Genomic DNA, 16633 nt, shown 5'->3' with positions numbered 1-16633 from the left:
TATATATTGCCATTTATTTTGCCCCCCCTCTCTGTTATACCCTGTTTCTGTAGTGCAGTGCAGGGGAGAGACCTGGGAGCCTTCCTGACCAGCGGAGCTGTGACAGAAAATGGCGCCGTGTGCTGAGGAGATAGGCCCCGCCCCTTTTTCGGCGGGCTCGTCTCCCGCTATTTAGTACATTTAGGCAGGGGTAAATATCTCCATATAGCCTCTGGGGCTATATGTGAGGTATTTTTAGCCTTTTTAAAGGTTTTCATTTGCCTCCCAGGGCGCCCCCCTCCCAGCGCCCTGCACCCTCAGTGACTGCCGTGTGAAGTGTGCTGAGAGGAAAATGGCGCACAGCTGCAGTGCTGTGCGCTACCTTAAGAAGACTGCAGGAGTCTTCAGCCGCCGATTCTGGACCTCTTCTTGCTTCAGCATCTGTGAGGGGGCCGGCGGCGTGGCTCCGGTGACCATCCAGGCTGTACCTGTGATCGTCCCTCTGGAGCTTCATGTCCAGTAGCCAAGAAGCCAATCCATCCTGCACGCAGGTGAGTTCACTTCTTCTCCCCTCTGTCCCTCGTTGCAGTGATCCTGTTGCCAGCAGGAATCACTGTAAAATAAAAAACCTAAGCTAAACTCTCTAAGCAGCTCTTTATGAGAGCCACCTAGAATTGCACCCTTCTCGGCCGGGCACAAAAATCTAACTGGAGTCTGGAGGAGGGTCATAGGGGGAGGAGCCAGTACACACCACCTGACCTGTAAAAGCTTTACTTTTGTGCCCTGTCTCCTGCGGAGCCGCTATTCCCCCATGGTCCTTTCAGGAACCCCAGCATCCACTTAGGACGATAGAGAAATAATAATATGCCTCCATTGTTCTAATAAATCATAATGTAGTTCCCAGTGTTCTATTAGTAATATTATTGTCGCCGGTGTTCTAATAACTGTTAGAAGTGGAGTCTCCAACAACATGGCTCCTTTAGGGATGCTTCATTCCCTAACCAAGATGGCTGCTGATAGTGAATCTGCACATGCGCTGCGCCATTTTGTCACAGTGTATAAGTGGCATGGTGGAGGACGGCTGATCCTCCTCTTAGTTCCTGAACCCCGAGACTTTACCCCACTACCTGAGACAAGCAACAGTCACACACCCTGCTCCACTACAGGCTCCGCTCCACCTGATAACCCAGCAGTGTAACACTGAGTACGGCTGTACCTGCGCTTGTGCTAAATAAACCACATTGCCTGGGTAATCCACTGGACTGGTCATTCCTGAACTACAACCGCGGGTGTGTACAGACATTCCGAACAGTAACTAATGTCCATGTGGCCTGATTCAGAGTTTGCGGAAACTCCACGCCGCTTGTAGGCAGCTTTGAATTTCCATCCGATTTGAAAGAGGAACATACAGGAGACGCCTCTTTAGAAGTGACGCCTCCTGCGATCCCAGCACTGCGACCGACGTATCTCGCAGCACTAGGTATACAAATGTATAACATCATACCCAATAAGAAAATCTGAGGGCATGTGGGGGGGGGGGGGGGGGTGCAGACGGAATTGCAGGCTGTGTTCGGGCTGATCGCAAGTACCAATAGGAGGGCTGGTACTAGTGCATCTTGATAACAATGATGTCTATTGAATATCTGGATTGGTGCATTTGTATAGATGTGCACATAGCATCATATGGGTAGATATCTGCATTAAGCTCCGTGCATATGGGCAGAAATTGTTCATCCAGAATGATCGATCTATGGTTCGGGTGCACCAAGCATTGCAGTATCCCGCCACATGCACATCGGAGCTTGTTATGCATGAAGATTTAAGTAAAGGTCGGCTCTCCCGATAAGGACTGTCCTCTGTGGTGTGGGGACGTATGGGTTTAGGACCATCTGCGCATGCGTTGTACGGAACACGCGCTGCAGGGGAAATTGGGAGGGATCTGACTGGATCCCTCTCAGTGCAAAACATGAAAAGAAACCCACAGGGTCCAAGCTCCGCAGTGTATCACATTGAGATTGGTGCATACGCAAAAAGTGGCCAAACCTCCGAAAACTGCATTTTATATATACGGTGGAGTCGCATTATTATGACCGCCAGCTAATAGACAGAGTAACCGCCGTGTGCAGCACGGACAGCAGCGAGACAGGCTGAACAGTCACTTTACACAAACGTCTGGTAGCCCCCAGGTTCACTGTGACGGTGAGCTGCGTCACTGCAGCGTGTCGGTCGGCCCTCACGCACCTTCGTAGCCGACGTTCACCTCTCACATCAGTGGCACGTGGTGCTCCGCAGATTCCATATCGGTTATTCACAATGGCGCCATTTGTCCAGTCACCATACAGCTTCACCGCAGCAGCACGCGGACATGTCAGAGATACTGCTGCCCTTGGCCCGAAAGCTGATAATCCTCCCTTTTTGTAACTCTGATAAATCGCCCCTTTTACCCATGACAGCAACGAGTGATATGTGAGTATGTGAGCAGACGGCTCATAGCACAACTTATGTACCCACCAAGCCAGCACACACCTTATATACCCACCAAGCCAGAACACACCTTATATACCCACCAAACCAGCAAACCGTATATACCCACCAAGCCAGAGCACACCTTATATAGCCACCATGCCAGCGCACACCTTATATACCCACCAAGCCAGCGCACACCTTATATACCCACCAAGTCAGCACCTTATATACCCACCAAGCCAGTGCACACCTTATATACCCACCAAGCGAGCACCTTATATACCCACCAAGCCAGCACACACCTTATATAACCACCAAGCGAGCACCTTATATACCCACCAAGCCAGCACACACCTTATATACCCACCAAGCCAGCGCACACCTTATATACCCACAAAGCCAGCACCTTATATACCCACCAAGCCTGCGCACACCTTATATACCCACAAAGCCTGCACACACCTTATATACCCACCAAGCCTGCACACACCTTATATACCCACCAAGCCAGAGCACACCTTATATAGCCACCAAGCCAGCACACACCTTATATACCCACCAAGCCAGCACACACCTTATATACCCACCAAGCGAGCACCTTAAATACTTTGGCTTTGTGGGTATATAAGGTGTGTGCCGGCTTGGTGGGTATATAAGGTGTGCGCTGGCTTGGTGGGTATTTAAGTTGTCGGTGTGGCCGCGGTCGCACTTGGGGCATATATCTAGTAAGTTACTAAGATTATCTACAGATCGTGTTACAGGTTACTAGACTGTATTACAATATTATTATTACTATTATCCGGTGGTAACAGAAGTATCTAGTCGGAGGCTCGGTGTATGTGCCCCAGCCTTTACCAGGAGCAGATTTAGCATTAGGTGTAGTAGGACTGTGTCCATAGGATCTCTCCTGGCCCTATTCCCAGTGGAGGGCAGACGGTGTTACCACCACCTCTGTATAATACACTATATGTAATTACTACTGTTTATGTATATAGCACCACAGGCTTACACGGTGCTGTACAGAGAATATTTGTCCCTGTCCCACTGGAGCTCACACTCTAAGTTCCCTAACACACAAGTGCACATCTTTGTTACACTGCAATATACTGAGCTACCTCTGCTTCTTATCATCTATAACTGACCTTTATTCTTAATTTTTACTTTTTTTTTTGCAGTTACAAGAAACGCACTGCTAGCAGCGCGGGGAACGAAACATCAGGTAAGAGTAACTAGATATAAGATCCACACAATCACGGGTGACCGCCAGGGGCGTAACCAGAACTTTGTGGGCCCCACAGCTACATTATGAAGGGGCCCCTCCCTTGGCCTCTAGAGAGACACCTCTCCACAGTGGTTGTTCATTTTATGCCCCATAATATTGCCTTAGTTCAATGTATGCAATATACAGTAATAGTGCCCTATTGTTTTTTATGCCCCTTAGTAGTGACCTAGTTCATGTTATGCCCCATAGAAGTGCCACTGATGAGTCCTCCTTTTCATGTCCAGGCAATTGGCCAAACCCAATTTCTTACCCGGCAATTCCAGGAACTTGGTAGACAACTATATATAAGCTGGGTTCAGGGCCCCCTAAGCCCCATAGCAATGGCACCATTGCACCCACTTTAATTACTCCCATGGGACCACTGAGGGCAGCTTATTACCCCTTCCTAACTATTTCTATTTTACATCACACAGGGCAAGACAAGAAAGAAACCCGGAAGAGGACAGGGGGCTTCGCGGACGACGTAGAAGTCCGCTATTATGAGGTGGAAACCAGCGATGAATTGAGGCCTGTTCCTAAAAGATGGGAAAGAATGAAAAGAATGAGAAGACCTAAGAGAAGATCGTCTTGCCGCCCCCGCGCTAGAGACTAGACCATAGATATCTAGACCATTCCAGGTGGAGCCCTTATGGGGCACCTGGTAAATTAGTGTAATGGTGGGAATCACTATCTATCTGCATGCACAGAGCGATGCTTAGATCCGGTGTCCAGTACTAAGTGTTTAGCCTTGTCAGACTACCGCTTAGTACGGGACAGCGGATCTAAGCATCGTGTCCTACCGTTATACCGCTCCATAAGGACTCCACCTGAAATTGTTTAGATACTAGCAGTGTTATAGATAAGATAAGATAGTAATAGCAAATTAAAAAACAGCATTTGCCCCATTCTGCCTCAATTGCATTTATTGTGCTCACAGTATAATTACAGGTCCATTTTGTATAACACAACAATTTCCCTTCCCCCATCCCCACCACCACACAGTGATAGCGCGTCCCTCACCCACCCATAGATAATTATATTAGAGGGCCGGATGCCTTCTAGGGACAGCAGCTCCATGAAGAGAGTAGCTGGTGCAGTACACCTGACCAATCTCCATAACGCTGAGGGAGACTAGATTCCCAGCTCATCACCAATTCACTATTACCCGTTACACCACACCCAGCTAACCGCATGACCTCCTAGATCCCGGCTACAGAAGTCTCCATCTTTAGTAGAAATTCTCACAGGTAGTCAGGTAACCTACAGGACTACTCATGGTAGTAGGAGTCAGGACCTAGCACAGGTCATCGGTGGCCATCTACCAGGGAATGCCTACAGGAACCAGGATACCTGGTGGTAGCCAAAGGAATGCAGATAGCAGTGATATATAAGATAGATGCTGGTGGGTACTGAGGTATAGTAAGTTACTGCTGACAAGTAACAACACAGGCTGGGATCCGGGTGGTAGAGATGGCGGGTACTGAGGTATAGTAAGTTACTGCTGATGGGCAAGAATACAGGGTGGAATCCAAGAGAGACACAGCAGTGAGGGCAGGAACACAGGCAGAGCAGCTTCTATGCAGGGCAAGGACGCTATAACCGGCAGGTAGGCACAGCCTAGGGATGGCTATCGACCATCATTGATTTGAAATCATCGATGGTCTATGACCAATGGTGGATACTTTTACCATCAATGGGGGAGAACCAGATGGTTTCCTGCTATCGATGGTGCAGAGCTACCAAATGTCGTATATGTGCATGTTTGGATGGTCTGCCTGGCACACATCAAGGTACAGGCCTAGTCTGCGCTGATAGGAGCTTATTTATCAGGCAGTGATAAAACCTCTTCCCAGCCTTTTTGCTTGATTTCTGTCACCTTTTTTGCAGTTTGGGGAAAAAACATACAAGTACTGTGACTCCGCAGGCCATACCACACTGTGTATCTATAATGTACAAGTACTATGACTCTGCAGGCCATACACCACTGTGTATTCATAACGTACAAGTACTGTGACTATGCAGTCCGTACCCCGCTGTTTATCCATAACATACAAGTACTATGACTCTGCAGGCCGTACCCCACTGTGTATCTATAATGTACAAGTACTATGACTCTGCAGTCCATACTCCACTGTGTATCCATAATGTACAAGTACTGTGACTCCACAGGCCATACTCCACTGTGCATCCGTAACATACAAGTACTATGACTCCGCATGCCGTACCTCACTGTGTATCTTTATTGTACAAATACTGTATTAAATACATATTAAAATAAGAATTTACTCACCGGTAATTCTATTTCTCGTAGTCCGTAGTGGATGCTGGGAACTCCGTAAGGACCATGGGGAATAGCGGGCTCCGAAGGAGGCTGGGCACTCTAGAAAGATTTATGACTACCTGGTGTGCACTGGCTCCTCCCACTATGACCCTCCTCCAAGCCTCAGTTAGGACACTGTGCCCGGACGAGCTGACATAATAAGGAAGGATTTAGAATCCCGGGTAAGACTCTTACCAGCCACACCAATCACACCGTACAACTCGTGATACTATATCCAGTTTGACAGTATGAAAACAACTGAGCCTCTCAACAGATGGCTCAACAATAATCCTTTAGTTAACAATAACTATTTAAAAGTATTGCAGACAATCCGCACTTGGGATGGGCGCCCAGCATCCACTACGGACTACGAGAAATAGAATTACCGGTGAGTAAATTCTTATTTTCTCTAACGTCCTAGTGGATCCTGGGAACTCCGTAAGGACCATGGGGATTATACCAAAGCTCCCAAACGGGCGGGAGAGTGCGGATGACTCTGTAGCACAGAATGAGAGAACTCCAGGTCCTCCTCAGCCAGGGTATCAAATTTGTAGAATTTTGCAAACGTGTTTGCCCCTGACCAAGTAGCTGCTCGGCAAAGTTGTAAAGCCGAGACCCCTCGGGCAGCCGCCCAAGATGAGCCCACCTTCCTTGTGGAATGGGCATTTACAGATTGTGGCTGTGGTAGGCCTGCCACAGAATGTGCAAGCTGAATTGTACTACAAATCCAGCGAGCAATAGACTGCTTAGAAGCAGGAGCACCCAGCTTGTTGGGTGCATACAGGATAAACAGCGAGTCAGATTTTCTGACTCCAGCTGTCCTGGAAACATATATTTTCAGGGCCCTGACAACGTCTAGCAACTTGGAGTCCTCCAATTCACTAGTAGCCGCCGGCACCACAATAGGCTGGTTCAGGTGAAACGCTGACACCACCTTAGGGAGAAATTGGGGACGAGTCCTCAATTCTGCCCTATCCATATGGAAAATCAGATAAGGGCTTTTACATGATAAAGCCGCCAATTCTGACACTCGCCTGGCTGAAGCCAAGGCCAATAACATGACCACTTTCCACGTGAGATATTTCAGATCCACGGTTTTTAGTGGCTCAAACCAATGTGATTTTAAGAAACTCAACATCACGTTGAGATCCCAAGGTGCCACAGGAGGCACAAACGGGGGCTGAATATGCAGCACTCCTTTCACAAATGTCTGAACTTCAGGTACTGAAGCTAGTTCTTTTTGAAAGAAAATCGACAGAGCCGAGATCTGTACTTTAATGGAGCCTAGTTTTAGGCCCATATTCACTCCTGCTTGCAGGAAATGCAGAAATCGACCTAGTTGAAATTGGGGCCTTTTTGGCCTCGCACCATGCAACATATTTCCGCCATATGCGGTGATAATGCTTTGCTGTAACATCTTTCCTGGCTTTAATAAGCGTAGGAATGACTTCTTCCGGAATACCCTTTTCCTTCAGGATCCGGCGTTCAATCGTCATGCCGTCAAACGCAGCCGCGGTAAGTCTTGGAACAGACAGGGCCCCTGCTGACGCAGGTCCTGTCTGAGCGGCAGAGGCCATGGGTCCTCCGATATCATTTTCTGAAGTTCCGGGTACCAAGCCCTTCTTGGCCAATCCGGAACCACGAGTATCGTTCTTACTCCTCGCCATCTTATTATTCTCAGTACCTTTGGTATGAGAGGCAGAGGAGGGAACACAAACCGACTAGTACACCCACGGTGTCACTAGAGCGTCCACAGCTATCGCCTGAGGGTCCCTTGACCTGGCGCAAAATCTCTTTAGCTTTTTGTTGAGGCGGGATGCCATCATGTCCACCTGTGGCCTTTCCCAACGGTTTACCAACAGCAGGAAGACTTCTGGATGAAGTCCCCACTCTCCCGGGTGTAGGTCGTGTCTGCTGAGGAAGTCTGCTTCCCAGTTGTCCACTCCCGGAATGAACACTGCTGACAGTGCTAGTACGTGATTTTCCGCCCATCGGAGAATCCTTGTGGCTTCTGCCATTGCCATCCTGCTTCTTGTGACGCCCTGTCGGTTCACATGGGCGACTGCCGTGAGGTTGTCTGACTGTATCAGTACCGGCTGATTTTGAAGCAGGGGCCTTGCCTGACTTAGGGCATTGTAAATGTCCCTCAGTTCCAGAATTTATATGTAGGGAAGTCTCCTGACTTGACCATAGGCCCTGGAAGTTTCTTCCCTGTGTGACTGCTCCCCAGCCTCGAAGGCTGGCATCCGTGGTCACCAGGACCCAGTCCTGTATGCCGAAACTGCGGCCCTCTAGAAGATGAGCACCCTGCAGCCACCACAGTAGAGACACCCTGGTCCTTGGAGACAGGGTTATCATTTGATGCATTTGAAGATGCGATCCCGACCACTTATCCAAGAGGTCCCACTGGAAAGTCCTCGCATGGAACCTGCAGAATGGAATTGCTTCGTATGAAGCCACCATTTTTCCCAGGACTCGTGTGCAACGATGCACCGATACCCTTTTTGGTTTTAGGAGGTCTCTGACTAGAGATGACAGCTCCTTGGCTTTCTCCTGCGGGAGAAACACTTTTTTCTGTTCTGTGTCCAAAATCATCCCCAGGAACAGTAAGCGAGTGGAAGGAACCAGCTGTGACTTAGGAATGTTCAGAATCCAGCCATGCTGTTGTAGCACCTCCTGAGATAGTGCTACTCCGACCAGTAACTGCTCCCTGGACCTTGCCTTTATAAGGAGATCGTCCAAGTATGGGATAAATAAAAACTCCCTTTTTATGAAGGAGTATCATTATTTCTGCCATTACCTTGGTAAACACCCTCGGTGCCGTGGACAGTCCAAACGGTAGTGTCTGGAATTGGTAATGGCAATCCTGTACCACAATCTGAGGTACTCCTGGTGAGGAAGGTAAATAGGGACATGCAGGTAAGCATCCTTGATGTCCAGGGATACCATGTAATCCCCCTCGTCCAGGCTTGCAATAACCGCCCTGAGCGATTCCATCTTGAACTTTGTTATGTAAGTGTTCAAGGATTTCCATTTTAAAATGGGTCTCACCGAACCGGCTGGTTTCTGTACCACAAACAGTGTGGAATAGTAACCCCGTCCTTGTTGAAGTAGGGGCACCTTGACTATCACCTGCTGGGAATACAGCTTGTGAATTGCCTCTAGCACAGCCTCCCTGCCTGAGGGAGTTGTCGGCAAGGCAGATTTGAGTAAACGGCGGGGGGGAGACGCCTCGACTTCCAGCTTGTACCCCTGAGATATTACTTGAAGGATCCAGGGATCCACCTGTGAGCGAGCCCACTGATCGCTGAAATTTTTGAGGCGGCCCCCCACCGTACCTGGCTACGCCTGTGGAGCCCCCGCGTCATGCGGTGTACTCAGAGGAAGCAGGGGAAGAATTTTGATTCTGGGAACTGGCTGCTGGTGCAGCTTTTTTCCTCTTCCCTCGTTTGACCCGCCTGCTTTTTTGAAGCCGAAAGGACTGTACCTGATAATACAGTGCTTTTCTTAGGCTGTGAGGAAACCTGAGGTAAAATATTTTCATCCCAGCTGTAGCTGTGGATACGAGGTCCCAGAGACCATCCCCAAACAATTCCTCACCCTTATAAGGCTCTATGTGCCTTTCAAAGTCAGCATCACCTGTCCAGTGTCGGGTCTCCAATACCCTCCTGACAGAATGGACATTGCAATAATTCAGGATGCCAGCCGGCAAAATATTCCTCTGTGCATCCCTCATATATAAGACGACGTCTTATGTTCGCAAAATAGTATCCCTGTTTGAAAGGGGTACAGACCACGCTGCAGCAGACTGCAGGTCTCAGTCAAGTACCTGAGTGTGTAAATACAGACTTCAGGATAGCCTCCTGCTATTTATCAGCAGGTACCTTCAAAGTGGCCGTATCCTAAGACGGCAGTGCCACCTTGACAAACGTGTGAACGCCTTATCCACCCTAGGGGATATCTCCCAGCGTAACTTATCCTCTGGCGGGAAAGGGTACGCCATCAGTAACTTGTTAGAAATTACCAGTTTCTTATCGGGGAAACCCACGCTTTTTCACACTTCATTCACTCATTTGATGGGGGAACAAAACACTGCCTGCTTTTTCTCCCCACACATAAAACCCTTTGTTTTTAGTGGTACTTGGGTTAATGTCAGAAATGTGTAACACATTTTATATTGCCGGGATCATGTAACGGATGTTCCTAGTGGATTGTGTACATGTCTCAACCTCGTCGACACTGGAGTCAGACTCCGTGTCGACATCTGTGTCTGCCATCTGAGGGAGCGTTGATAGCCTTTGAGACGCCTGGGCAGGCGCAGGCTGAGAAGCCGGCTGTCCCATAGCTGTTACGTCATCCAGCCTTTTATGTAAGGAGTTGACACTGTCGGTTAATACCTTCCACCTATCCATCCACTCTGGTGTCGGCCCACAGGGGCGACATCTCATTTATCGGCATCTGCTCCGCCTCCACATAAGTCTCCTCATCAAACATGTCGACACAGCCGTACCGACACACCGCACACACACAAGGAATGCTCCAATGAGGACAGGACCCACAAAAGCCCTTTGGGGGGACAGAGTGAGAGTATGCCAGCACACACCAGAGCGCTATATAATGCAGGGACTAACTGAGTTATGTCCCCTATAGCTGCTTTTATATAATTTATACTGCGCCTAAATTTAGTGCCCCCCCTCTCTGTTTTAACCCTGTTCTGTATGCAGGGGAGAGCCAGGGAGCTTCCTTCCATCGGATCTGTGAAGGAAAAATGGCGCCAGTGTGCTGCAGGAGATAGCTCCGCCCCTTTTCCGCGGACTATTCTCCCGCTTTTTTCTGGATTCTGGCAGGGGTATTTTCCACATATATAGCCTCTGGGGCTATATATTGTGGTATTTTTGCCAGCCAAGGTGTTATTATTGCTTCTCAGGGCGCCCCCCCCCAGCGCCCTGCACCCTCAGTGACCGGAGTGTGAAGTGTGTATGAGGAGCAATGGCGCACAGCTGCAGTGCTGTGCGCTACCTTGGTGAAGACTGATGTCTTCTGCCGCCGATTTTCCGGACCTCTTCTTGCTTCTGGCTCTGTAAGGGGGATGGCGGCGCGGCTCCGGGACCGAACACCAAGGACTGGGCCTGCGGTCGATCCCTCTGGAGCTAATGGTGTCCAGTAGCCTAAGAAGCCCAATCCGGCTGCAAGCAGGCGAGTTCGCTTCTTCTCCCCTTAGTCCCTCGCTGCAGTGAGCCTGTTGCCAGCAGGTCTCACTGAAAATAAAAAACCTAAATCTATACTTTCTTTCTAGGGGCTCAGGAGAGCCCCTAGTGTGCATCCAACCTCGGCCGGGCACAAGATCTAACTGAGGCTTGGAGGAGGGTCATAGTGGGAGGAGCCAGTGCACACCAGGTAGTCATAAATCTTTCTAGAGTGCCCAGCCTCCTTCGGAGCCCGCTATTCCCCATGGTCCTTACGGAGTTCCCAGCATCCACTAGGACGTTAGAGAAATGGGGAACGCCTATGGGAAACAGAGTTGGAAAAAGATTTGGGGGTAGTCATTGATAATAGGCTTAATAACCGTACACTGGGGGTAATTCCAAGTTGATCTCAGCAGGAATTTTGTTAGCAGTTGGGCAAAACCATGTGCACTGCAGGGCAGGCAGATATAACATGTGCAGAGAGAGATAGATTTGGGTGTGGTGAGTTCAATCTGCAATCTAAATTGCAGTGTAAAAATAAAGCAGCCAGTATTTACCCTGCACAGAAACAAAATAACCCACCCAAATCTAACTCTCTCTGCAAATGTTATATCTGCCCCCCCTGCAGTGCACATGGTTTTGCCCAACTGTTAAAAAATTTCCTGCTGCGATCAACTTGGAATTACCCCCACAATGTCAAAACGCAGTAAAGAAGGCAAGTAAGGTGCTAGCGTGCATAAAAAGGGGAATTGAGACAAGGGACGAGGATGTAATTCTGCCGCTGTACAAATCATTGGTACGTCCGCACCTGGAATATTGTGTTCAGTTTTGGGCACCATTGTATAAAAAAAAGAAATCAGTGAACTCGAAAGTGTTCAAAGGCGAGCTACTAAATTGATTAAAGGCTTAGAAGGACTGGACTATAAGGAAAGACTTACTAGGCTGAATATGTATACACTAGAAAAGAGGCGCCTAAGAGGAGATATTATTAATATCTTCAAATATGTAAAGGGACATCACAAAGAGTTATCAGAGGAATTATTTATTAAAAGAACACAGTTTAGGACACGCGGGCACTTGCTGCGACTGGAGGAGAGAAAGTTTCGAAAGCAATGGAGGAAAGGGTTCTTCACTGTTAGGGCAATCAGGATGTGGAATTTCCTGCCAGGGAAGGTGGTAATGGCAGACTCTGTAATTGGATTTAAAAAAGGAATGGATAAATTTCTGAATGAAAAAGTTATCCAAGGTTATAATACTTAAAATATCAACGTGGTTAATCCGGGGGTAACATGAGTTATAGTAGCTAACTAGTCATAAAACATTATTTAGCAAGTATGTAGAATGATCACAACTTAAAACAGGTTGAACACGATGGGCAATTTGCCTCTATTCAACCTCAAATACTATGTTACTATGTTACATACAGGAAAACAAACCGAGCATCTCACTGTGTATCTATAACGTGCAAGTACTATGACTCTACATGCCATACACCACTGTGTATTCATAACGTACAACTACTGTGACTCCGCAGCCCGTACCCCGCTGTGTATCCATAACATACAAGTACTATGACTCTACATGCCGTAACGCACTGTGTATCCATAACATACAAGTACTATGAATCCGCAGGCTGTAACCCACTGTGTATCCATAACGTACAAGTACTGTGACTCCGCAGGCCATACCCCACTGTGTATCCATAATGTACATGTACTGTGACTCCACAGGCCGTAACCACTGTGTATCCATAACATACAGGAAAACAAACCGAGCATCTCAGCCACAAAAGAGGTAGTCCCTGTTACGCTGTTGAATTGGAGAGATAGAGTTAGAATGTGAGAGGGGAGCATTAGGGTTATACTGTGGTAGGGGAGGCTAGGCAATGGGTGGGGATTGTTTGGATAATTGAGGGGAGGGTTAGGCTGTGGGAGGAGAGGGTTAGGGTTAGACTGCGGGAGGGGAGGTTAGGCAATGGGTGGGGATTGTTTGGATAAGTGAGGGGAGGCTAGGGTTAGGCTGTGGGAGGAGAGGGTTAGGGTTAGACTGCGGGAGGGGAGGTTAGGCAATGGGTGGGGATTGTTTGGATAAGTGAGGGGAGGCTAGGGTTAGGCTGTGGGAGGGGAGGTTAGGGTTAGACTGCGGGAGGGGAGGTTAGGCAATGGGTGGGGATTGTTTGGATAAGTGAGGGGAGGGTTAGGGTTAGGCTGTGGGAGGGGAGGTTAGGGTTAGGCTGTGGGAGGGGAGGTTAGGGTCAGGCCAGTGGCGTAAGTTCATGCCAGATGCCCAGAGGCAAAATAGTCGATGGTGCTCCCCCCCGCCACCGGTACACACACAGCCACATATATACATATACAGTTATACACACACACACCCACATATATACTTATATGAAAAAAATCCATAATGCACTTTGGGTCAATGCGACATTTCGGAGCTACACTTGGCTATATAAAAGAATTCTTACTCAAATCCTGTAGTGCCGTGCCGGGTTATGGGTGCACTGCTCCAAAATGTTGACTTGACCCACAGTGCAGTATGTATTTTTTTCATATATAAAAATTCTTACTCAAAGCCTGGTTATGGATCACCGTTCCTGACTGGAGTGTATGTATATAATCTACCCAGAGCAAAACAAGCAGGGGGTGCCCAACTATGCATAGGGGAGGGGGAAGGGGGGAGGGGCAGTATATGTTTGTTACTTACCAACTGAAGACTGAAGTTTTTTAATAAAAGAAACTAACCAAGAAGGGAAACAAGAGGAAAGACAAAAGGATAAGACAGTAAGGTTACACGTATCAGACTCTATGGGTATGAGCAACTTTAATCATTTCAGAGTTCATAGTAAAACAGCCTATTTTTATCTTATTTTATCTGTCCAAAGAGCACCGTTTATGCTACTTTATACCCGGGAAGAATTACGAAGTAATAACAGAATTATTTTGTATAAAAGGTCATATTAAGAAACTAGGTTTAGGATAACAAATCTACAAAATCCAAAGTGGAACCCTGGTCAGCAGAACAAAAATACATTATTTAATAACCATACATTTACAATCTGTGTAGTATATATTTCCTTTCAGTAAGCAATACATCATTGTAGCAACAAAAAGGCTTCTGCAGAAAAAAATAATTATTGGCTTTTTTTATTTTTATAAGGACAGCCTAAGCTGGCCTTATAAACATGCTACATTTCCCATAAGACTTTAGGACATATAGCACTAAGCAGCGCTGTTGAACACACTACATTTCCCATAAGCCTTTATCTATTATTGCATATAGGACATGGGAGACACAGGTCTATGATACAGAGCTAGATCAGACGGCATATCTTCCAATAAATGTGACAAATGATAAGAAAACCTGAGCAAGTTATATACTGGCGATTGCTTTACAAGTGAACTGAGACGTATGTGCTATTAATGAACATATGTAGCACTGCATACATCACATGCTATTTACTTTTACAAACAGTATACAAGTCTCTACTAACACATCAGCAAGAGTAAAAGCCACATATAACATATTTAAAGCTTTGTTAAAGATCGATTCAAGGAAGATGACTTATTTTATGTTGGAAATCTTATTTTAATTTTTATAGCAGAAAAATAACGTAAATGCAATACATTTTCTAGAAATTCCACAACGGCGTTAATAAAATATGAATGCAGGATGTAGTATTTTCTTACCCATCCATCACAAACAGAAGACTATACATCACATAGGCCCTCATTCCGAGTTGTTCGCTCGCAAGCTGCTTTTAGCAGCATTGCACACGCTAAGCCGCCGCCTACTGGGAGTGAATCTTAGCTTAGCAAAATTGCGAACGAAAGAGTCTCAAAATTGCGAATAGAAATTTCTAAGCAGTTTCTGAGTAGCTCGACACTTACTCTGCCACTGCGATCAGTTCAGTCAGTTTCGTTCCTGGTTTGACGTCACAAACACACCCAGCGTTCGCCCAACCACTCCCCCGTTTCTCCAGCCACTCCCGCGTTTTTCCCAGAAACGGCAGAGTTTTTTCACACACTCCCATAAAACGGCCAGTTTCCACCCAGAAACACCCACTTCCTGTCAATCACACTCCGATCACCAGATTGAAGAAAAAACCTTGTAATGCCGTGAGTAAAATACCAAACTTCTTAGCAAATTTACTTGGCGCAGTCGCAGTGCGAACATTGCGCGTGCGCAATTAGCGGAAAATCGCTGCGATGCGAAGAAAATTACAGAGCGAACAACTCGGAATGAGGGCCCTAGTTCTTAGCCAAAAGGTAGCAGATATGAGTCAAAAAGTATAAATACAGATGTGTCCTCATATATATTGCCTCAATACGCGATGCAGCAGGAGATGCCTGACGTGAGTAAGCCAGCAGCTCCGTTAAAGTCTGGCGTTTTTCTTGCCGAAAAAATGTGTCTTATTCGCATCACTATGCGAATAGGACGCACCAGCAGCGTATGCTGATTAAAATGATATGCGGCATGCCTATATTCTGTGTGCAACTGTGGCTGTATCTGCATAAGAAATGCTACATTACAGGAATTTCAAGGAAAACACTGTAAGATAGCATTTCATATGCAGACACGAAAAATGGAAAAAAAACCTCACAAGTCTTCTGACTTTTTGCTAGAGCCTTACCAACCCCACCCACACTACTTACACGGATACACTCTCGCAGTCATCCCAATCTACACTGAGACAGATTTAGGAGAAATGTATGAAGTCTTCTAAAGAATGGATAAGTGGACAAGTGAAGAAGTTGCTCATAGCTTCAACCTATCATTTTATAGAATGTACTTAATAAATGCTACCTTAATGTTTATTGGTTACTATGGGAAACTTCTCCAATATAAAGCCAAATCAATATGGTGCGGTAAAGGGCTAATTCTGTGGCAAGATAAACCTAAGAGCAAAAACTCCCTATTTCTGTGTTTTATTAACTGAAGGAAAAATTCTTGGTCCTACTCACAAAGTATTCTCTTTTAACATTGCCCGTAAGAGGCCTGTAGGGGTCAGATGGCTCTTCCCACAATAATCTCTTCATAGTGTAGTATTTTACATTTATTCAAAATATACAATACAATTCCACCATAGGATGGTGTACTTGCCAGATATATGTGGTAATAAGAACCCTGGCCCAGATGTACAGCAGGCCTTTCTTCCTGGGAAAGATCAGCAAGGCCAATGGAATCTGGTTCCTGTCCACTAATATCACAGTCCAAGTTACCAGCTGCTCCCAACAGCGGGTTTTGACTCCTCCAGTCTTTTTCAAGTTGTAGTTTCATGGTGGAAGGATTTCCTATTTATACGTGTTAACCTAATGTGTGAGAGTGTTTTTGATTGGTCACATGATTGTAACCTGTTCAATCATATAGTATACTTCTACAATAACTTACAAAAACAATAAGTAACAGATCCATATCACA

General features: G+C 46.8%; 1 protein-coding gene across 3 annotated transcripts in view; it reads right to left on the bottom strand.

Annotated features, from left to right (window-relative positions):
• SANBR (SANT and BTB domain regulator of CSR) overlaps positions 1-16633 on the bottom strand; it is a 202157-nt gene that overhangs the window by 54732 nt on the left and 130792 nt on the right. Inside the window, exons 15-16 of one of the 3 annotated variants that reach the window (XM_063918229.1) lie at positions 13919-13951; positions 12239-12401 (exon numbers count right to left, since the gene is read on the bottom strand). The exons of 1 other annotated variant lie outside the window; for it this stretch is intronic. In XM_063918229.1, the coding sequence (XP_063774299.1) occupies positions 12357-12401; positions 13919-13951 (78 nt within the window). In that variant the 3' untranslated portion in view covers positions 12239-12356. Of the gene's footprint in view, positions 1-12238; positions 12402-13918; positions 13952-16633 lie in introns of those variants that run through there. One more of the 3 variants, XM_063918227.1, reaches the window with a different exon arrangement.

The sequence above is a fragment of the Pseudophryne corroboree genome, chromosome 4 (assembly GCF_028390025.1).
Source record: "Pseudophryne corroboree isolate aPseCor3 chromosome 4, aPseCor3.hap2, whole genome shotgun sequence".
Lineage (NCBI taxonomy): Eukaryota > Metazoa > Chordata > Amphibia > Anura > Myobatrachidae > Pseudophryne > Pseudophryne corroboree.
Note: the sequence above shows the minus strand (reverse complement) of the source record. Positions and strands in the feature narration are given on the sequence as shown.